The sequence below is a fragment of the Ctenopharyngodon idella genome, chromosome 7 (genome assembly GCF_019924925.1).
Source record: "Ctenopharyngodon idella isolate HZGC_01 chromosome 7, HZGC01, whole genome shotgun sequence".
Lineage (NCBI taxonomy): Eukaryota > Metazoa > Chordata > Actinopteri > Cypriniformes > Xenocyprididae > Ctenopharyngodon > Ctenopharyngodon idella.
The window spans coordinates 6,305,930-6,328,663 of NC_067226.1; the positions used below are offsets into that span (position 1 = coordinate 6,305,930).

A 22,734-nucleotide genomic window follows, 5' to 3' on the forward strand; every position below is an offset into this window, starting at 1 on the left:
TGTCAGATCACAAACAAACTGAGTTATGACTGCTCATTATTTCGGAGAGTTTGCTTCATGTTCGGGTCATCATTTGTCTGTTTTTCTTGTTTTAATGTTTCAAGAACACGGCTGACCCACATAGACTCCACAAAGGCCTGTAACTGACATTAGTGCCAAGTTTCATTTTGATAAAAACTTCACCAAACTGTTATGAAACTGCGTTAGTATTTTCCACTTCCTTTCTCAATTTATTTCAAAGGTATTAAAATAAGTATAAAAATATTCACTACTTATTGTTTACACATAAAAGTCACATCCTCATTCCTGATATATCCACTACATTAATTTTATCAATTAGAATTTAGAATTAGAATTTAAAGGATAATCCTTCACTCAAAAATGAAAATTCTGTCATTATATTCTCACCCTCATGTTGTCCAAACCTGTATGACTTTCTTGTATAAAGTTTGGGTTCCTTGCTGTTGTCGCCTTTGGCTTGCTTAACTTGGGTTTAAAATACATTTAAAGGGATAGTTCACCTTCAAGTTGTTCCAAACCTGTGTAAATGTCTTTGTTCTGCTGTACACAAAGGAAGATATTTGGAAGAATGTCAGTAACCAAGCAGATCTCGCCCCCATTGACTATCATAGAAGGAAATAAAAATACTATGGTAGTCAATGGGGGCGAGATCTGCTTGGTTACAAACATTCTTCCAAATATCTTCCTTTGTGTTCAGCAGAACAAAGACATTTGTAAATGATGTGTGTAAATGATGACAAAATTTTTATTTTTGGGTGAACTATCTCTTTAATAGTCAGTAATATTATCGATATAACTCCAAAGCTTTATAGCTGAATTGAATTTGTTTCATAACTGATGAATTTTGCAACATCAGCACTGTTATTGAACTGATTTGAGCTGAATAATGACACTGTTGTCTTCTGTAGAGCTACTTATAGCTGAATTGAATTTGTTTCATAACTGTTATTGAAGTGAACTGAATCAACACTGAACTGACTTGAGCTGAATAATGACACTATTGTAGTTTTTAGAGCTGCTTTACTGCAGAATTAGAATTTATATCATATTTGCATCATCGATTTGGTTATTTTCCTGTTTATTGTTGTGAAGCTGCGTTGAAACAATCTCTATTGTATAAAGCATTATAGTCAAGGCAACTTGACTTTATTCAGTGGAACACAAAAGAAGATATTTTAAAGAAAGTTGCTACTGTTTTTGTCCTTACAATAATAGTCAGTGGGGTCCAAAACAACACTGAACATTGACTTGCATTTTTTTTTTTTTTTTTCAAAGCGTCTTCTTTTTTGTTCCACAGAAGAAGTTTTTTTGGGATTTTTGGATGAACTATCCATTTGAGACTTATGCTAAAGTCTAAGACGGATTGTGGCTGGTCCTGTAAGCTGGTTGGAGGCATAGTTTATTTAGTTATATGGACTGCTGGTCACTCTGACTAACGTCAGTCCTTAATCACCAGTCAAGTCTCCGAGCCTGGGAATGCAATCCCTGTGTTTACACAAGATATCCCTCTCCCTTGCCACAACTCATCAGACTGTTCATGCCATGCACTGAGGGGCAGAACTGCCCGGCAGCAACACTCGGAAGTGGCTTGACTCCTAGAACAGTTTAGTGACTCTTGGATGTTGTGATTTCATTTGAATTTTAAGAGCAGGATATGACAGCTTGCTGAGTCAAACACACGTGACTCGGTGTGTATATGCAAGAGAGAGGAAAAAAGAATGAGACAGGGAGGATTTGGGTTTAGGATCAGCAGCCAGTCCATTAGATATATTTTGAAAAAATATATTTTCTCAGCTGCATGTAGAGACTATTTTGGTTGTCTGCTCTATCTGCTGAATGCATTTGGTCTCTCAGCTCTATCAATGTTTTACACACCAAACCACATTTGATGGATTGTCATAAGTCATCCATCCATCTAGCTGTGCAGTATCTCTTCCAAAGAAACGAATGTTTGGGAGATTTATGTGAAATTACACAGTACTCCCTATACAGCAGCAGTGTGACTCCAAAACCGCATGACATTTATGAATTTAGGTGCACACAACTGTGATAGAAGACTCACCATGATAAAGTAACAAAAACATAAGAAAAATGTTGAATAAGACCAGCAGTTTACCTTTAGATAGCAAACCTAAGATTGTAGACGAAGTTGGTATGGTCCACTGTGTAAAGAGTGCATTGTGCACACGACTCAAGGCTCTCATTTCTCATTTGTTCAATTGTGGAGTAGACCGAACAGATACTGGTTACCTAGGAGACAAGCTAAATGGTGGTAAGGACAGACGCTGAGCTTATTTCTGAACAAGAAGACTACAGCGTGATGCAGAAGTATAAGAATCTTTCTCTCTGGTAAAGATGAAACGCTGTTTTATATTTACACAAGTTCTCCATGGCATAGATTCTGTTATTTCTGCCCAAACAGGGTGCAGTTGGAAATTGAATACCAAGTGAACAAAGCAACATTTTAACTTTGAATCTCTATCAGGTGCACAATAGAGTGAATGATTCAAAAGAATTAATGTCATTACAAGTAAAAAGAGGATGGAAAAGACTGTACCTGTGACTTCAAATATTCTTTTGATAACTAACTCCTGTCTAAGAGCACAACTGCTCATTAGAAGTATTAAACTGCATTTGATGCCAGTCTGTCGTAACTTTACTAGAGATTTCATGGATGCCTGAGCTTAGCTCTGGCCCTTGCTGCTGATCTACCTCTAATCCCCTGTAATTTCCTTTGAGCACTACACTATGAATTATTCTCCTCAATTTGAAGGACTATCTAATTTTGGGAGTCCCAGAAAACCAGAAACCTAATATATCACCTGGTTGGACTATTAAACCTTTTTAACTTAAAACAACAACAAACAAACAAACAAGGATCTGCATATGATTACATTTAAAAAGTATTTGTTTTCTAGATAACAATGGTGACCAAAATTGACATTTGAATTTATAGGTTTTATTTTCAATTTAAAAAGTTGCTGATTTTTAGTGAGAAAACTATAAATGAAAGTACAGACTGTCTTTATTTGAACATTTTACATGGCTCTTTTAAATAGTCACATGACCTCTGAAACTTGAAAATTGATGTATGCCTCAAAGCTCCATATAAGGAAGTAATGTGTTAAACATAAAGATTGAACTAAATATTTGGTACATGCTGTATAAGGGCCTATTATTATTTTTTTTTTATTATTAAGATTGGTCTGTTTCATATGTAAACATGCCACTGATCATATTTATGACCAGTGGGAAACCATTTTGCATAATAAACTAATATAAAAAAAAAACACATTCACATTCTAAAATTGTATTTCAAAGTAATATTACATTAAATAAAGTTACATTACAATATAAAGAAATGTGAATTTATTCTTGGATTAGCCTTTCATTTCTTGTCCTCCACAATTGCCTGATAGTAAAAAAAAACAAACCCTTTTTGGTTCTTGTTTACCAGCTGAGAAATTGAGTGTAGTTTCCCACTGGTTACAATTGTGACCAGGAATAAAACAGGGTTTCTTAGTCAGTACGTAGGATAAAGAGAGCACCTCTAGTTTCGTGTGTGTGTGTGTGTTAGAGGTGTGGCTCCAGTGAATGGTTGGAGGAGGAGGGTCGAGTGTCTCAGCGGTAGATCCATGAGCGAAGAAATCAGAGGCTGAATTTTATACAGTTAACCGGGACTGAGAGGACACATGCTGGAATACAAATCTAAAGGCTTATTTCCACTTCATATCAACTGGCTGGCAGTTTCTTCGGAGAGAGATGTATTGGCTTTGGTGGTAAGTTGCGTATATGAACAATAAGTTAAATGGGGCAGTGGGGATCAAGAGGTGCGATCGAGGATTCAGTATTGTTTGTAGAATATGTAGGACTGACCACGTTTATCTGTTGAATGTTGTGCGTAAAATCACCTGTTGCGAAACATCACTTTTTCAGTCAGTAGGCTAATTTATTTTCGTTTAACAGAAGCGATTTGGTACTAAGGTGTGTTAGGATCCAGGGTGTAGGCTATATCGTGTGTTTGTAGTGGTTTTAGAGGGTGGTGAGTTAGTTGGGGGTTGGTGGAAATGGGCTCAAATAAACAAGGTGGTGCTGGGTTGTGTGCATGTGTTCTCATACAGTCACCGTAAAGTAAAGCTAGATATCTTGCAAGTAAGTGTGAGGGAGAGTAAAAGTAAAAAAAAAAAAAAAAAAAAAAAAAAAATAGGGTGAACTATGGAAAATTAGTCATGTTTGTGATGTGGCGCTGATAAAAAGCTGTGTGTAGCCTACTATCAGCCTTTTTTGTGGTGTTTTCACCCTCTTTAATGTATCGAAACTTATTTATTAGCCTACAATTTTATTGAGGTCATTTTAGATCATTGGCATTTTAGATCATCTAGATCGTTGCTTTTCATAACTGTTGTTTCATATCACGTGGAGCAGATCATCAATAAAACTGGGGCAGTGGTTTTACAGCAAATGTGACCACTGCATTTAAAATAAAGCAATGTTCTGAATCTGATAACAACTAGATTTTAGATTTTTGTCACTGTTGGGATAACCAAATCTACCAGACCTTCATCAAGACCTAAGTAAATCGCTGCCCATCAGTTGGTAGTCCACCCATCTGTTTACTACAGTTTGGGCCAGACATGTTGACCACAAATGAGTCCAGCCAGAAACCATGTAAAACCAACTACTATCACAAAGGTAACACATAGTCTACTATATGTTCTCAATAGTCCAATGATTGACCATAAGCCAGTTCTAAACAAGTAAATTACCTGTAAAAGTTTATCTAGCATATTCGGAACTGGAAAAGTACATAAAACAGACCCTCATAAATAACCAAATGCAGTTATCGGTTTGAAACTGAAGCTCACTATTCACTATGATGATGTCAGGCAAATGAAAGCATGTACAGAATGAAAAAAAAGACTTTATTACATTTGTTTACTTTTGATGTGTAAAGGGCAGTTGATATTGAAGTTCATTTGTCCCACGTTTGCTGAATCTATCCTATAACATGTGAATTTCCTTTGTTTTGAAGTCATAGGTACTTCAATCAAGTGGTGCATTCATTAACATTGATGATTGATACTAATCATTTTAATTATGAGTGGGATCGGAAAACTGATAACATTCCCCTTAAATGTGTCGGGTAGTCTTTTAACTTTGTTTATGCTTCAGATCATGTGACTTTGGAGTGTAGTATGTGGGAGGTTTGATAATGATTAACACATGAGATAACAATTTAAATGAAATTAGTGATCAAAACATTTTTTCCACAAAAGACCATTTTAGTTATGGATTAAAAACAAGTAATCAAAAAAATCTAAGACTGAAGATAGAGTGTTGCTAAAAAAAAAAAAAGCAGGTAGATACTGTAGTTCCTCTCGGTGGTTGGGTGAGTGAAGAGAGCACATGAAAGCAGACCTTTATTGTTTACATAAACTCTGCTCTCTTTAGAACAGCATCAGCCTTTTGGATCAAAGACTATGAGGACTAGAGAATGAATACCTTGTATGTCCTATCAAAGAACCGTTTGATGTTTATATTATTTTGTGAAGATAGTGCGAGTTCTCCTGTTTTGAGTCTGTAGGGAGTCAACAGCTCTCCATTTGGCTTATTACTTTGTCAGAGGAAGACTGTTCTTCTCACCATGTCACACCTCAGGACAGGAAAAGATCCTTTGCTGTTTAACAATCTGAAAACATGAACACCAGGTTGTTGCCTGTGCCCATGTGCAATATCAGTTGTTTGTACTTGTAGATGACCTTCAGTAGTTTCAGTAGAAGTTGTTGATATAGATGCCTTTATTGAACTATTTGCCCTAAGGACTTGAAAAAGGAAGTAGTAAAAGAAAACAGATCAGTGGTGTAGGCATACTGCCTTCTTTCAGTTAGTATAATAAAAGTGTTACGGGAAAGATGCTAGACAGCTTGTAAATTTTATTGCATATATCAGAGATCTTTTTGAAGTAAAAGATAACAAGTTGTTTGATAAGTCATCTTCTGTAGATGGTCTAGTTTATGATGTAATGCATCACATTTGTCTTATGGCGACAATGAGACGACATTCATTTATGGCGCTTCATTAAAGGGTTAGTTCACCCAAAAATTAAAATTCTGTCATTTATTACTCACCCTTATGATGTTCCACACCGTAAGACCTTCATTCATCTTCAGAACACAAATTAAGATATTTTTGATGAAATCCGAGGGGTATATGACTCGTCCATTGACAGCAATATAATCAACACTTTCAAGGTCCAGAAAGGTACTAAAGACATCGTTAAAACAGCCGATGTGACTGCAGTGGTTCAACCTTAATTTTATTTTACTTACTGCGTCACCTGCGTAAGTATAATGACTGGGAGAGAAGAGATTGTTGAATAAAGTCATTATTTTCATTTTGTTTTTTCACACAAAAAGTATTCTTGTCGCTTGATAAAATTAAGGTTGAACGACTGCAGTCACGGCGACTGTTTTAACAATGTCTTTAGTACCTTTCTGGACCTTGAAAGTGTTGATTATATTGCTGTCTATTGAGGAGTCGTATACCTCTCGGATTTCATCAAAAATATCTTAATTTGTGTTCTGAAGACAAACGAAGGTCTTACGGGTGTGGAATGACATGAGGGTGAGTAATTAATGACAGAAATTAAATTTTTGGGTGAACTAACCCTTTAAGAGTCTCCTAAAAATGAAAGATTTTACTATTTTTATTTATTATTTTTTTTTTTTACGTTTGTTCACAATGCATTTTTTCTGCTATTAAAAAGTTACATCACACTTTTAATTAATTGTAATCTTGAGTATGAATATCCTCAGGTTGATAGGTCAAATTATTAATCCTCCTTTCAAGTCATAATCTTTTAAGATCATGCAGTAAGTCAGATAATTTCAGCATTAATGCAGGGTCATCAATTGGCGAAAGCTTTCATACTAAGGGAAGTTTTTATAGAGCCATATTTTTGTTTATGTGCCATGTGGACATACTGGTACATGTGATCTGTCTGCTGTGGCAGTAGTTTCTGAAAGTGTATTTTATTTTTATCACTGTCTTTAATCATTTAGAAGCGCTCTTAAGTCTTAACTGGAGCACAGGGCAGTTATGTCTGCAGGCTGTATGGGTGTTTGTGTGCATCTTGTACTTGTGTAACTGACGTCAGTAGTATATTTGGTTGGAACTTTGTTACATCTATGCACGATTTAAGTTATGTTGCTGATGTATATACATCTATAGTTATATGTTTACGTAGCTGAACTTTGGGCTGTTTAATGGTCTAAACTGTTTGCATTTAATGGTTTGCAGTGCTAAAGACAAAATTGTCACCTGATCTCTCTGACAGTTTATTCACTGGCAGACAGTCCAGATTCGGAATTGACTTTTGATTTATTTATCTCCAAAATAATAATAAATAAATAATTCAGATATTTAAAATAAATAGAAATTGAGAACATGAGCATGATCAGTATGGCATTTTGTAATTTTATTTGTGTGTTGTGTTTGAGGCTACAGAGACTACACAGCCTTCCTGTTTTCTGGACAAAACCAGCCTTAAAATCTGATCAGGCCAAAAGGGAGGAGTTGTTGCATTTCCAAATTCTGTTTAGATAATGTCATGCAGAGGAGGACATTACATTCAGCCTCTTTCCCACAAAAACACTGAAGCATGTGTTGTAGATGTTGAGATCAGCTTCCTTTGAACTGAGAAACATCTGTATGATTTGTCTTAAGTTCTTTAATTCAGGCTTGACGTGTCTTTTATCAGCTGTGAGTGGCTATAACTCATGGTTGTAGCAAAATGAAATTATTCTTATTATTCCCTCCCAGGGAAGCTGCATCATTCAGTCTGTTAGTTTCTGTTTAATCATGATTTAAATGTGCTTCTGTTTCTCCTTCTGCAGATTCCAGACGCTCTAATTGGAGTTTGCTACATGGATATTCCCCAAGAGGAGGAATGGGTTGTTTAAAATAAGTGTGTTTGCTTATACAGATCTGATATCTGTTCACCTTTGACCTCTTTGAGGGCATAATTGCAGTATGGCAAGGTCTCAGTGACCTTAAGTATCCCTGAAAGAATCAATGACGGGGTGTAAACATCACATTTGAATGCCAAAGATACCTGGAATATAACGATCTTCAATTGCAAAGCAGTAACCATGGCAACCAAATGTAAAGTCCAATGGAAAGTATCCATGGAAACCACAAACTCTCTCTGGCTCTTGTCTTGGACCATATGGATTTTTTTGGCTGGAGTTTTACAAGCAACCTTGGCGAATGAAGATGATGTCACAGCACGCATCAGTTTCTCTTACAGTAAGTGCATGAATTAATTCGTTATTCAGCAGATGCTTTCTTATCCAAAGTATATTTACACTTAACTTACTACTGTAAAGGCCCGTTCACACCAAGAATAACAATGTTAAAGATGAAGTTCTAAAAATCGTTTTATATAAAAGAAGGTAACACTTTATTTTAATGGTCCCCTTTAGACACTCTGATGACTGTACGTAACGCTGCAACTACAATGTCAACTAACTCTCATTAGAGTATTAGAGTATTAGTAGACGGTCTGCTCAATATCTGCTAACACTTTGTGTAGGGGGAGAATCAAAACACATTCTACTGACTATAAGTAACTTTGCAAGTATGTCAACTTATTCTAATTCTACTAACCCTAACCCCTTTTTCTACTAACCCTACCCCTACTCTTAAAGGGTTAGTTCACCCAAAAATGAATTTTTTGTCATTTATTACTCACCCTCATGTCGTTCCAAACCTGTAAGACCTTCGTTCATCTTCAGAACACAAATTAGGATATTTTGATGAAATCCGAGAGGTTTTTTTATCCTCCACAGAAAGCAATGAAATTACCACATTCAGTGTCCAGTAAAGTAGTAAAAACATTGTTAAAATAGTCCATGTGACTACAGTGGTTCAACCTTAATGTTATGAAGTGACGAGAATACTTTTTGTGTGCAAAAACAAAACAAAAATAACAACTTTATTCAACAAATTTTCCTCTTCCCTGTCAGTCTGTTATGCCGTTGGCGCACTGCTGCGTTTCCGTGTTTACGTCCGAAGGCCGGCTCCTGCGTCAACATCACGCGCATGCATTGTGCTGCTCACATGAAGAGGCGTTGGCTAATACTGAGCCGGCATTCGGATGTAGAACCTGGAAGCTGCAACGAAAATAGCGTAGCAGAGGAGTGACAGGGAGAGACGAATTTGTTGAATAAAGTCGTTATTTTGTTTTTGTTTTTGCGCACAAAAAATATTCTGGTCGCTTCATAACATTAAGGTTGAACCACTGTAGTCACGTTGACTATTTTTGTTTTTACTACTTTTCTGGACATTGAATGTGGTAATTTCATTGGAGGATAAAAAAAAACCTCTCGGATTTCATCAAAAATACCTTAATTTGTGTTCTGAAGATGAACGAAGGTCTTACGGGTGTGGAACGACATGAGGATGAGTAATTGAGTATTTAAAGCGGCAGATGACAAAACTGCAGTGTGCGCTCATAATAAACAGAATGATATTGTCCGTTGGTGTGCATACTAATATAGTTATCTTTATAGTTATGATTATATGATGCTATCAGCTGGTAATTAACTTATATATCCCTTATTCTTACCAAGGCTGCATTTATTTGTTAAAAAAAATACAGTAAAAATAGTAATATTTTGAAATATTATAACAATTTAAACTCTTATGTTTTAGCATATTTTAAAATGTAATGCTGCTTAATATTTTTGTGCAAACCGTGATTTTTTTCTTCTTCTTTTGAACAGAAAGTTCAAAAGTACAGCATTTATTTGAAATGGAAATGTTGCATAAAATGGAATTTTATGCTCACAAAAGCAGCCACGTCAGGAATGAGCACTGTATTCTGTGGAAGAAGCTCTGCTGGCCCAGATTCCCTCAGACTACCACTCCTCTGCAATAATTTAGCTCAATTTTAGGGCTACTTGAACTGCCATGATGTTTCTTATTCCCGAAAGACCCATTACGAGACTGTTCCAAATGTTGCATTCACTCATCTTAGCCAAACACACATGAGGGTTTAGTCCTTGATTGTAAACATTTACAAGAGCTATTAGAACCATTTGCAAACCCTGGCTGGTGTACTGTAGCAGAATAACAGTTATACTCATTAATCATTTGAGGTTGAAATACAAATGTAATGGTTGTACTTAGAGCAAAACGGCTTGTAAAGGGTTTTATGTCAGTAAACACTGACCTCTGTCCCTTGCCAGGAAAACCTTCTGGACATGCAAACTAACTTCATTTTAAAGGGTCAGTTTGTGTGCCAGGTCTGTGTAGTTTTGAGGGTGCATTCCATATGAGGAATGCAAGATGCTTTTTGAATGTACTGTTAGACTTCATTTAGACACTTATTGAATATATATGTGCGAAACATTAAAGGAACACTCCACTTTTTTAAAAAATAGGCTCATTTTCCAACTCCCCTAGAGTTAAACAGTTGAGTTTTACCGTTTTCGAATCCATTCAGCGGATCTCCGGGTCTGGCGGTACCACTTTTAGCATAGCTTAGCATAGTTCATTGAATCTGATTAGACCGTTAGCATCTCGCTCAAAAATGACCAAAGAGTTTCGATATTTTTCTTATTTAAAACTTGACTCTTCTGTAGTTACATCGTGTACTAAGACCAACGGAAAATGAAAAGTTGTGATTTTCTAGGCCAATATGACTAGGAACTATACTCTCATTCCGGCGTAATAATCAAGGAACTTTGCTGCCGTACCATGGATGCAGCAGGCGCAATGATATTACGCAGCGCCTCTCACAAATGTCTCAATGGTTGCAAGGCACGCTCCCTTTTCATTTTCCGTCGGTCTTAGTACACGATGTGACTTCAGAAGAGTCAAGTTTAAAATAGGAAAATTATCGAAACTCTTTGGTCATTTTTGAGCGAGATGCTAACAGTCCAATCAGATTCAATGAACTATGCTAAGCTATGCTAAAAGTGGTACCGCCAGACCCGGAGATCGGCTGAATGGATTCGAAAACGGTAAAACTCAACTGTTTAACTCTAGGGGAGTTGGAAAATTAGCCTATTTTCAAAAAAGTGGAGTGTTCCTTTAAGATTTTTTGGATGAGGTGGTTTTAAACTGCATGTTCAAAGTAATATTTTTGCTTTTGTGTGTGTTCAGATGCAGAAGGGCGATCAGTGAGGGAGTTCTCAGTGGATGGTGTGTATAACTATTCAACTCTGCTGCTGAGCCCAGATGAAAACAAGATCTACGTGGGAGCCATGGAGAACATATTCTCTCTAAGCCTGGACAACATCAGTGTGACGTATCTACAGAAAACAGTAAGTGCGTGCGAGAATGTTTGTAGTAGAGTGTAGGAGTGCATTTTGATGTTACTCAGCGTTGTTTTGCGTCTTTTGCAGCTCACATGGAGCACTCCAGAAAGAAAGAGGAAGGAGTGTATATTCAAGGGAAAGGACCCCCAGGTATAAGTGTGTTGCGGTTATTGTTAATATAAATGTGAATCAATATATTAAAACAACAAACTAAAAGATAATCTGCCTCTTATGTGTTTCAGACTGATTGTTTCAACTACATCAAGATTTTACTGCATTTGAACAGCACGCACCTGTATGTGTGTGGAACGTATGCCTTCAGCCCCATCTGTGCTTACATAGTGAGACATCTCTTTTTCTCTTTATTTGGTTCAATAATATTTAAGTGTGTCCATGATAAAGAATAAAAAAAATCTTTCAAGTTTAAAAATTAAGTTCTTAGAAATGTACTCTTTATATTCATGTTAGATTCATATGCTTTTAGAAAAAAATGTAATGCCTCTAAAAATGTTATGTGGTATTATCATTAAGTAAAAAGTAATAATTTAAAAGTAAAACTAATTATCTAATATTTTAATAAGCTTTTTGACCCTCAAACACAGTCATGAATGTCTGTAGACAGTTTCTCTATGGTGTCATTTTATTTTTATTTTTATTATTAAAATTTTTTTTCATTTGTTGAACGAACAAAACTTTTTTAATAATAAGATATTATGTAAGTTTTTCTTTCTTCACGATGTTGATCAGGGCATTATATAATATTTTAGGACAGTTGTTTCACCCTGTCATTTCTAACTTTTTGCCCCCAAAAGTAATATTAATATGAAAAATTTAAAACAGAAATAAAAAAAAAGATGTGTATTTAAGTCATTGTATATTTAAATTGCATTTTTTATGTATGTTTGAATAAAATAATATATAAGACAAAAAACTGAGCTTCATGTCATTGACCCATTTGTGCGAGTATGTCTGGTGTCATTTAATTTAACGGATGATGTGTTTGTGTTTTTCATGAAATTTGTAGAACATTTTAAGTTTCTCTCTGGAAAGAGATGAAAAGGGGGAACCCGTTACGGAGGACGGCCGTGGACGTTGTCCATTTAATCCCGAATACAGATCTACAGCTATTACAGTGGGTGAGTATATTCATGCAAAAACAATGCAATCATTTTGTTTGAACTTCATGTATAAACATCATTAAGTTTGATAAAAAGTTGATTTAGAGTTAATGAGTGCTTGAATGTTTTGTGTTATAGATGGGGAACTGTACACTGCTACTGTCAGTAACTTCCAGGGAAATGAGCCCACCATATATAGGAGTCTAGGGTCTGGCACCCCTCTCAAAACGGAGAACTCTCTCAACTGGCTCCAGGGTAAATATATACAAACACACACACTTCCTCACAAGGGACCATCTAAGAGATAAATATCTAAAAAATAAATGCCAACATCAGTGATTACAGAACACTGCTTTCTCACGACAGAAATTACTGACTGATACTGATGTTAAATAAACAGCTTTTTTCTAGAATATGTTAAATGAAAGTGTTTATATTTGTGTGTGTTGTGGTTTGTCAGACCCAGCGTTTGTAGGTTCTGCTCATATTACTGGTCAAGACAGCGAGAGAGGGGATGATCAGATCTATTTTTTCTTCAGCGAGATGGGGAAGGAGTTCGACTTCTTTGATAACACCAAAGTGTCCAGGATTGCACGTGTGTGTAAGGTAAGATGGATTGTTTAAGCAGTTCACACAGTGTTGATAAAGTCAGCATAAACCTGAGAAAAAGCACGTACTGACACACATACAGAAATCCTAATATATCCACTATCAGAATGCACCAAGTATATTTGTATTTTCTAAAGTTTCCTCATCTCATTCCTGTTTAGCTCTAAAGGTCTAAATGAAAATAAAAGTCAACCATGTTTACTTTGTACATTTCCTGGTGTTATAATGCAAAATCCTTTAGTTCACATTATATTATAAAGTCTTCATAATCTTTCATTTAAATATAATGATTTGTTCTGGCTCTGATTTTTTTTTTTTTTTTTTGTCACCTATTAGATAACTTTGAAAACTCTTAAATCTGGCTTCATTCTCCATTTTGAGAGAATCCTATTGAGAATCACAAATGATGGCAGAGACAGTACCTAGAAAGACATTGACTTAAAGGGGTATTCACCACTGGCAAGATGAGCTTTTAATAAAACTTGTAAAACTGTTTATGCAGTAGAAAGGCCTTGTTTTTTTTGTGTGTTTGTTTTGGTGCTTCTTGACTAAAGAAAAGGGGTTTTGGTGGTCCCTTTGCCAATCTATAACACCTATAATGTGCAGAGATAAGGGAATACAAAAATGCGAAAGTAGAGTTTTAACGAAAGCCCTGGATATGTCAAAAGTCAGCCAGGTGACACGTTTTGCATCATCCAGTGGACTTAAGCTGACAAATAAACCTGGAGATCTGGGTGCAGGTAATGTGTAGAAATAGTACACATTGTTCATTTACATATACTGTTCTATTGGCATTGTAACAATACAAAGCTGGTTGAAAAATCTGCAGACTTGTCATTTAATTAGAAGTCATTCCACCTAACAGATGAAACCACCACATATATTTTTTTTTTTTTTTTTTTGTGAATTGTCTGGACACTTGTGAAACCGGGGCATCCGGTCACCTTAGTTTCATGTTAATTTAAGAAGCAGATGAACAAGGTGAATCACAGGAGACTGTGAACTCTGCCCTATTAATGTTCACATATGTGTTACTTTCTCACCCGTTGACACTCCCTGCCTCCCTGACACACATGGGAGTACAATGATCATTTTTCAGACAATTTTTGAAATGCCCTGGATAATTATATAAATACTGTAGTATATGAATATGATGATTGTTCAGTACTGTGGTATCACTGATTCAGTGACTGTACCATTGGAACTGCAACAATACTTTTTTTTCCCAAGATGCTCTGAAACCAGGGCTAGAGTTCTGATGCCCCCTAGTGGTTATAAAATATTTAGTTGGTTTGAAAGTGTTAATCAGCTTCTCATGTGTGCTTTTGTGTATAACCTTAGGAGGATCAAGGTGGAGAGAGAGTCCTGCAGAAGAAATGGACCACATTTCTGAAAGCTCAACTCTTGTGTTCGCTACCCGATGATGGTTTTCCTTTTAACATCATTCAGGATGTATATGTGCTTCCAGCCCAACGCAAGAAAAACACACTCCTCTATGCAGTGTTCACTTCTCAATGGTGAGTTAAAAAATCCAGAGGGGCACAGGAAGATAATGTTTTTATTTTTTTACTATACTAATACTATATACTAGAAACTCTGTTTGCTCTAATTTAACACTGCAAATTCTAGTTTGTCTGTTTTAAAATGTAAACTTTTTATAATTTGTTGCTAAATATTCTGTAGGAGTAAAGGTCTAGCAGGCAGTTCAGCAGTGTGTGTGTTCAGCATGGATCAGGTAGAACAAGCGTTTACTGGCCGTTACAAAGAGGTGAACAGAGAGACACAGCAGTGGTACACATACACTCATTCTGTACCCGAACCACGACCTGGAATGGTAAGACAACACACTCCCACATATACACTTTACTAGTTCTGTATAAGTGGAGAATCTGTGAAGATTCTGTGAAGCTTTTTGTGAAAATCGTTTTTTTCCCCCCTTTCTACAGTGTATTACTAATGCTTCAAGGCAGCTGAGAATAGACTCATCCCGGGATATGCCAGATAAGGTACTAAACTTTGTGAAAGACCACTTCCTGATGGACAGTCCTGTCAAAAGTCAGCCTGTGCTCTTCACGCACTCTGTGCACTACACACAAATTGCTGTACACCACGTGCAAGGCCTCCACAGAGCTTACGATGTGATGTTCATCGGCACAGGTATGTTGGGTTTTTTGAGTGTCTGATTTTCTCTGATTTCCATTTCTTTTCAAAATTAGTTGTTGATGTTGTGCTCTGTGATTTGACAGATGATGGACGTTTGCAAAAGGCTGTGAATGTAGCTGGTACGATGCACATCATTGAGGAGATCCAACTGTTCCCAGAAAAACAGCCTGTACAACAAATAGAGCTGGATTCAGCTAAGGTGCGTTAATGCATTAAATATCATGAACTAACAGTGAAAAATACTTTTACAGCATTTATTTATCTAGGTTAATGTTAATTTCTGCGAATACAACAACATTTCACGTTTTTCATTTTCACATTTTTACGTAGTATATTTAACATTAAGCTATATTAAAAGATAAGTTCACTTTAAAATGAAAAGGATTTACTCACCATCAAGCCATCCTTTGTGTATATGATTTTCTTCTTTCTGATGAACACAATCGGAGATATATTAATAAGTATCCTGATGCATCCAAGCTTTATAATAGCATTGAATAGGACCAGCGAGTTTGAAGCTCAGGAAAGTGCATCCTTCCGTAATAAACGTACGGCTCCAAAGCGATGCGTTTGTATAAAAAAAAAATTCATATTTAACAAGTTATGAAGTAAAATATCTAGCTTCCACCAGACCGCCTTCCGTATTCAACTTATGAAGTAAGTTTAAAACTCTCGCAGTTCTCGACGTCAGTTACACTTTTTCGTAAGTTGAATACGGAAGGCGGTCTGGCGGAAGCTAGATATTTTACTTCATAAATTGTTAAATATGGATATTTTTCTAACACAAACGCATCGTTTTGCTTCAGAAGGCCTTTATTAACCCCTCGGAGCCATGTGGAGTACGTTTATAATGGATGGATACACTTTCATGAGCTTCGAACTCATTGGTCCCGTTCACTGCCATTATAAAGCTTGAATGTGTCAGGATATTTATTAATATAACTCAGATTGGGTTCGTCAGAAAGAAGAAAGTCATATACACCTAGTTTGGCTTGAGGGTGAGTAAATCTTGGGGTGATTTTTATTTTAAAGTGAACTAATCCTTTAATAAATGCTGTAATGATTGTTCCTTGTTAGTTCTTGATACCTAATGCATTCACTAATGTGAACAAAAAGTGTTGCTGTTTTTTTGTGCTCAAGAAAAGGTGCACTACCTTTCAAAAGTTAGGGGTCAGTAAGATTTTTTTAATGTACAAGTCTTATACTATTGTCTTATACTCGCCAAATCTACATTTAATTTGTTTAAAAATACAGTACAAACAGTAATATTGTGAAATATTATTACCATTTATAATATATTTAAGATATAAAATGTAAATTTATTGCTGTGGTGGTAAATCAGAATTTTCAGCATCATTACTCCAGTCTTCAGTGTCACATGATCCTTCAGAAATCATTCTAATATGCTGATTTGGAGCTCAAGTAGCCTACCATTTCTTATTAGTATCAAAATTGAGAAAAAAAAAAAAATGTGTGTGGATACTGTGATAGTTTTTAAACAGTTTTGTAACATTTTGAATGTCAATACTGCCACATTTACTTGCACGTATTACAACTCTTGTATTTCTCTCTCTTACTCTCAATCCTCTCTCTCAACAAACAGGGTTTGTTATTTGTGTCGTCACACTCTGGCATTGTGCAGCTGCCAGTAGCAAACTGCAGTTTCCATAACAACTGTGGCGAGTGTGTTTTGGCCAGAGACCCATACTGTGCTTGGACAGGAACACACTGCACTGACGTCACACGTTACACACCACAAAAGTAAGTCTTCTTTCTTTCCCCGTTCCAAATGATGTATTGAGTTCATCATTTTCAGTACCAATACCAATCTTTACCCTTCCTATGTGTGTTTCAGGCAATGGCAGCAAGATATCGAGGAGGCTGACACTTCATCTAAATGTAACCGCACAATGTTCAGAGTGGACTCTGAAAGCTCAGGTAAACTTGCAAATTTTTACATATTTAAGCATCTGTCATCCATCTGAATATGTCATAATATCCATCTCTTCTCTCTTTCTAGTGTTACCACGTTCTTTCCCAAATTCCCAAGCATCTGATTGTGAGATCATCATCGTCCCAGCTAACACCCTTCGCTTGCTGCCCTGCAATCTTCGCTCCAATCATGCCCACAGAAAATGGTTATACAAACCAGATGTTGGTCACTTCCTGTTCCCCAGCCAGGATGGTGGATTGGTAGTCAGCGGCCGAGCAGGCGGCGAGGAGGTCTTCTCGTGTTGGTCAGAAGAACATGGCTTCTGGCAACTCTTGGCCAATTACTGTGTAAAGTCAGAGCCTTTATCCGAGACCACAACCAATACTGGGGAGATGGATGAACCTCTTGTAATCCAAAGCATATCATCAGACATCCAGTTTGGTGAATCAGCACGCTCTGCTCAACCTCGCATAAAGACGTATGGCACAGAGCTGGCGGTAGTGTGTGTTTTGTTAGCCGTGTGTGTGCTTTCGTTCGGGCTGTCTGTAGTCTATCGACACAGGGGCCGGATGAAAGAGGTACTAAGAGGGGGAGAACAAACTGGAGGAGCCCAAAAGAGCACAGCCAATCCTGGGGAGAGTTTACCCCTCAATGCTGGTGTGCTTCCAACCTCCCCATCCGACCACAAGAGCTACCAAACGTTGGAGGAAAGCTGTGGTTACATAATCGCTCCATCAGAGACAAGCACGCAACACAACTCCAAGGAAGCACAGACACTCGCCCAAACGCCACAAAATGGGTTCAAAGAAAGTCATGTGGAGGTCAGTGACATAAGCCCTCGCCCACGGGTACGACTGGGCTCTGAGATCAGAGACTCTGTGGTGTAAAATACAGACATTGCCAATGAGTTTATATGATTTATGCATAAACAATCTAACAGTCTTAATGTTCACTCGGTACAGTCAATGGGCAGCTTTCATGAAGACTAAGCGTACTGAGCCTTGAGTACAAGAGAGTAGATGAGGCATGCTCAGTGTGTGTATTGCCAAATTTGAGTTATTCAAGACAATGCCCTCAAATCCACTCTCACGTCTCCTTCACTCTTTAATGTTAAACTTTAAGTTATGGCACAGTTTATTGTGTTAATATGGGAAAGAGTGTTGAAGATGTAGTCAGAGACAACTATTGGAGAAAGAGAGACCAGATAGATGAACAGGAGAGAAATGGGCAACAAGCCTTCTTGTACGACTGGTACTGGTGCTTTTATCACTGCCAAGACTTGAGTATTGATGCTTTACTCAAGGTAAAAAAAAAAAAGAAAAGGTTTTAATATGTCTTTTTGTATTACTTTGCCATTTTTGTGCAAAGATTCAATGCATAAGTGTTTAATGAGGGTATTATATTCTTAAATGTTCGTTCACCCAAAAATGAAATTTCTGTCATTTATTACTCACCCTTCATGTCCTCCCAAACCCGTAAGACCTTCGTTCATCTTCAGAACACAAATTAAGATATTTTTGATGAAATCCATGAGTATCATCGGCAGCAACGTCTTTGCACCTTCTGAGGTCCAGAAAGGTACAAAAGACATCGTTAAAATAGTCCATGTGACTACAATGTTTCAACCTTAATGTTATGAAGCGACGAAAATATTCTGTGCGCAAAAACAAAACAAAAATAACGACTTTATTTATCAATTTGAACTGTTGTAATACGCAGTTAACGTAGTGAAGGCTTCCATGTTTACGTCCGAACGGCGGCTTAGTATTGACTGACGCTGTACACGTGAACAGCACGACACATGCGTGTGATGCTGACGCAGAAGCCGGCCAATACTGAGCCAGCGTTCGGACGTAAACACAGAAGCCTGCACTGCCTTCACTACGTCAACTGCGTATGACATCACTTCAAATTGATAATGTTGTTATTTTTGTTTTTGCACACAAAGTATTCTCAGTGCTTCATAGCATTAAGGTTTAACCACTGTAGTCACGTGGACTATTTTAACAATGTCTTTAATACCTTTCTGGACTTCAAAAGGTGCAATAACATTGCTGCCTATGTGTGGTTCAGATACCCTCGGATTTCATCAAAAATATCTTAATTTGTGTTCCGAAGATGAACAAAGGTCTTACGGGTGTGGAACGACAATGAGGGCAAATACTTAATTACAGAAATTTCATTTTTGGGTGAACTAACCCTTTAAAAGCTGACTATGAAACCAATAGCCCATCCTCTGCAGATAGTCATTATACCAGCATTGAACACCAGGCAGTTTAAACCAGAGAGCTCGTTAGTGTTGCAGAACTTGGTTACTTTCTAAACATTTTAGAAATTTGCTATCATTTTATTTTATTTTATTTTATTTCCTAGCCCTTTTTGGGAATTAGTATGGTAGTGTTTTCTATTCTGTGATTCAAATGTGTTCATATTAGCAAAGTGCCTGGTGTTAAATAATGGTATGGTGTATATGGAAATATGAAATGTGGAGTAGGCCAAATTACAAAAAAAAAAAAAAGTTAATATTTGCTTTAATAAATGATAAAAGATAAAATGTAGCAAGTGTGAATGAGCATAAAGAAACAATGTTTCTTAATACCTTTGAATGTACATTTGAAAAGTTATATGGAAATGTAAAGCACAAGTATGAGATTTTATCTTGCCATACACATTGGTGGTACAGCATATAGTGCAGTGGATGGAGTCTAAACAGACAGAAATAAGACAATGATACTGTACAATACAATAAAATTACAGTTAGAACAGTATTGTTGGCATTTGGTAAAGAGCGAGGTAATGCAAGAGAAAAGAATGATAAACACTGTAGATTAATTTGATTATTAATGCACAGTACAGCATGTACAAGGAAATCATACGTGGCTAATACAGTGAGATAGAGCTCCAATTCCATTAGGAAAAGGCTGAAAATGTCTGCAAATTTGCAGTTCCAGACTTCAAACACACAGTCTTTCACACAAACACTAACTTCGCTATTATAGACTTCCATTATAGACTTCCACTTGGAAAAATCTTTTTAATCCACATTAACCATGACATGTTTGATGTTGTTTAATCATGTGTTACATTCCACTGTGTTTTCAGCTTGTGTTTTGAATGGTAAATGTAAAGTAGATTGTGATCTTTTATACTTTGACACTGTTTTGCTGTTGTTTTACATTGTACATTCACGCACTTTATTTTTTCTACCAGTATTTGTAAGCTGTAAATGAGGTAGGCCACTGTCAACGTCCTGATTTTATAGACCAGGTTTGTACATTTAAAGAGGATGTAAAAATAGGTCTGAAAGAGTGTCTCCACAGTCTGACATGCAAAATAAAATTTTGCATAAACTCAAGCGGTCAGTCTGAGTATCCATCTTTCGAATTGAGAGTTAATTTCATATGCACAGATGGGAAAAAATCACAAAGCTTTTAATGAATGATTTGTCTGCTTGAAATAAGACCAATGCATTTTTTTATACATAATTATACACCGAGGTCCAAAACCTGAGCCTGCACTAAAAATCTGGGATTCAAAAATCTAATTTAGACTTAAAGCTTTAAGAGTTTAAAATACTACGAAACTTTTCGTTTCAATCAAATTGAAAATTATTCAAGAACAAAGTATAAAAGCTATAACAGAAGCAGGGTTCGTACTGTTTGTCATCAGATTGATTGATTACATTACATTTATGAGAATTCAAACCTGTGAAGTGGTTTTACAGAGATTTAGAATAATGCATATTAATGTGTAAGATTCATTTTTTTTTTTTAATCATTGCTTTTCCATTGAGCATTTCAACATCAGCATGAGAACAAATGGAAATCATTTAAATAAATGTTAAGGCATTACTACGGTCTATTATGACAAACAACATGAAAGGCAATTTAGCCATATGTACAAATTGGATAGTTTTATTTGGATGGTCAGTTTTCTTTTATTGAATGTTCAGTGAAATATTCTGCTGTGATGGCATCTCTGACAGCTTCACCAGCTGGATGGTCCAGATTAATAGGGTCAACATCATCAGTGAGGAGATCATATTCATTTGGCACTCGCTCCTTCCTTATAGTGGCTATGTTGTGAAGGACAACGCATGCACCCACAATCTGAGATGCCCGCTCTGGTGACACTCTCAGATCACGAAGACAGTTAAACCGAGCCTTTAAAATGGCAAGAGTGGTGTCAATCTTGAGCCTGGTTTGATTGAGGGCCATGTTAAAGTCATGCTGTTGTTTTGTCTCAGGGTCAGGGTAGGGAGTCATCAGAAAGCTCTGACATGCGTAAGTCTCATCTCCCACCAACAGACCGTCAAACAGCCCTGTCAATGAACATAAAAAAGACACGCGTCACAATAACAGTCAAATGTAAAGTGTTGTTGTCTACTGTTCCCATTTTACCATACCTTCCTGAAAGCGCTGGCATAACGACGACTTTTCGAAAATCTGGTTGTCGTGCATTGAGCCAGGCCATCTGGCATCCAGGCTTGTGACCATACACTGATGGTCACAAGTAATCTGTAATGAAAATACAGCAGGTGAGTCCCATGTTTTATCATTACAATATAAAGAAAGTGGCTGCTTATTAGTCAAATGCAATACACCTACCTGAACATTGAGACTGTGAGTCGACTTTCTGTTGAGATAATTAGCCTCAATTTCTTTTATTGGAGTCGAGATTGGGATGTGTGTGCAATCTATTGCTCCAATAACTCTAGGGAATCCTTTCAAAAGATCACAGCATCTGTTCACCAACTCCTAATATCTTATAATTATTGATGGTGTATTAGTGTGTTGATCAATCTTACCAGCTATATTGGAGAAGCCCTCTTTTATGGCCACAGTGGGTAAATGACCAGGGAACACAACGAAAGTGTTTATATACTTCTGGAGTGCGATAACTACCCTACGAATTGTTCGGCAAACTGTGTTCTTGCTGAGCTTCTCGGCATCTCCCACTTCGTAGAGGTATGTACCACCTGCAAAGAAACGCAAAGCAATACAAATCATTTGCGGGACAGTGGTCGCGTGGCTTCGTCGCGTCGGGTTTTTAATATGGGGCTCAAGAAGCCGACAAAGATACAACATTCCCTCCGCCGAAAATCTGTATTTCTCGTATAAGTTCTCGTCAGAGAATGCTAAGGGGTTTTGTTTATCTCTAAGAACTCTTTCTCTGCGTAAAGCCCTTTGTACAATTTGGGCTCCGATATCTACAGGATTATCCAGATACGGTGAAGCCATTTTGCTACTACGCTTACAATGAGAATGGACTTAGTTACGTCAGAATTATGTCGCTTTGCTCAAAGCTGATTGGTCCAATTTCTGTTTACGACCTGTTATCATGAAAGATAGAGGTGTCTTGAACAAAACCTGTCCCAGAGCAGTTCAGCATGTAGCGTTTGTTTTACTGTGGCAGTATAAAGAAGCAATCTTTCATGAGACGGCTCTAGTTTAAGCGATGCTTCAGTGAACGAATTTTTTCGGATCTTTTTCTGGTCTGAACGATTCATAAATCAGACTGATTTACTAAGATTTCACTGATGCATCGAAAAGTTTAATAGCATAAA

At 36.8% G+C, this 22,734-nt stretch overlaps 2 protein-coding genes across 3 annotated transcripts; one reads left to right on the forward strand and one right to left on the reverse strand.

Annotated features, from left to right (window-relative positions):
- The first annotated feature begins 3,609 nt into the window (after positions 1-3,609).
- Positions 3,610-20,523, forward strand: sema4bb (sema domain, immunoglobulin domain (Ig), transmembrane domain (TM) and short cytoplasmic domain, (semaphorin) 4Bb). 2 transcript variants are annotated; one of them, XM_051900046.1, is made up of 16 exons: positions 3,610-3,800; positions 7,917-8,328; positions 9,807-10,311; positions 11,191-11,351; positions 11,433-11,495; positions 11,588-11,686; positions 12,370-12,481; positions 12,602-12,718; positions 12,924-13,069; positions 14,414-14,589; positions 14,756-14,906; positions 15,019-15,229; positions 15,319-15,434; positions 16,839-16,996; positions 17,091-17,173; positions 17,256-20,523. In XM_051900046.1, exons 3-16 carry the CDS (start codon positions 10,287-10,289, stop codon positions 18,053-18,055), a joined length of 2,418 nt encoding a protein of 805 aa, XP_051756006.1. In that variant the 5' UTR covers positions 3,610-3,800; positions 7,917-8,328; positions 9,807-10,286; the 3' UTR covers positions 18,056-20,523. The 2 variants fall into 2 exon arrangements, with proteins under 2 accessions (XP_051756006.1, XP_051756005.1); XM_051900045.1 differs by lacking the exon at positions 9,807-10,311.
- Positions 20,524-20,581: 58 nt separating this feature from the next.
- harbi2 (harbinger transposase derived 2) lies at positions 20,582-22,700 on the reverse strand. The gene is made up of 4 exons (XM_051900047.1): positions 21,976-22,700; positions 21,776-21,891; positions 21,574-21,685; positions 20,582-21,489 (listed from the first exon to the last, which is right to left on the reverse strand). The coding sequence occupies exons 1-4, from the start codon at positions 22,406-22,408 to the stop codon at positions 21,095-21,097; spliced, it is 1,056 nt and encodes a 351-aa protein (XP_051756007.1). The 5' UTR covers positions 22,409-22,700; the 3' UTR covers positions 20,582-21,094.
- Between the last annotated feature and the right edge of the window lie 34 nt (positions 22,701-22,734).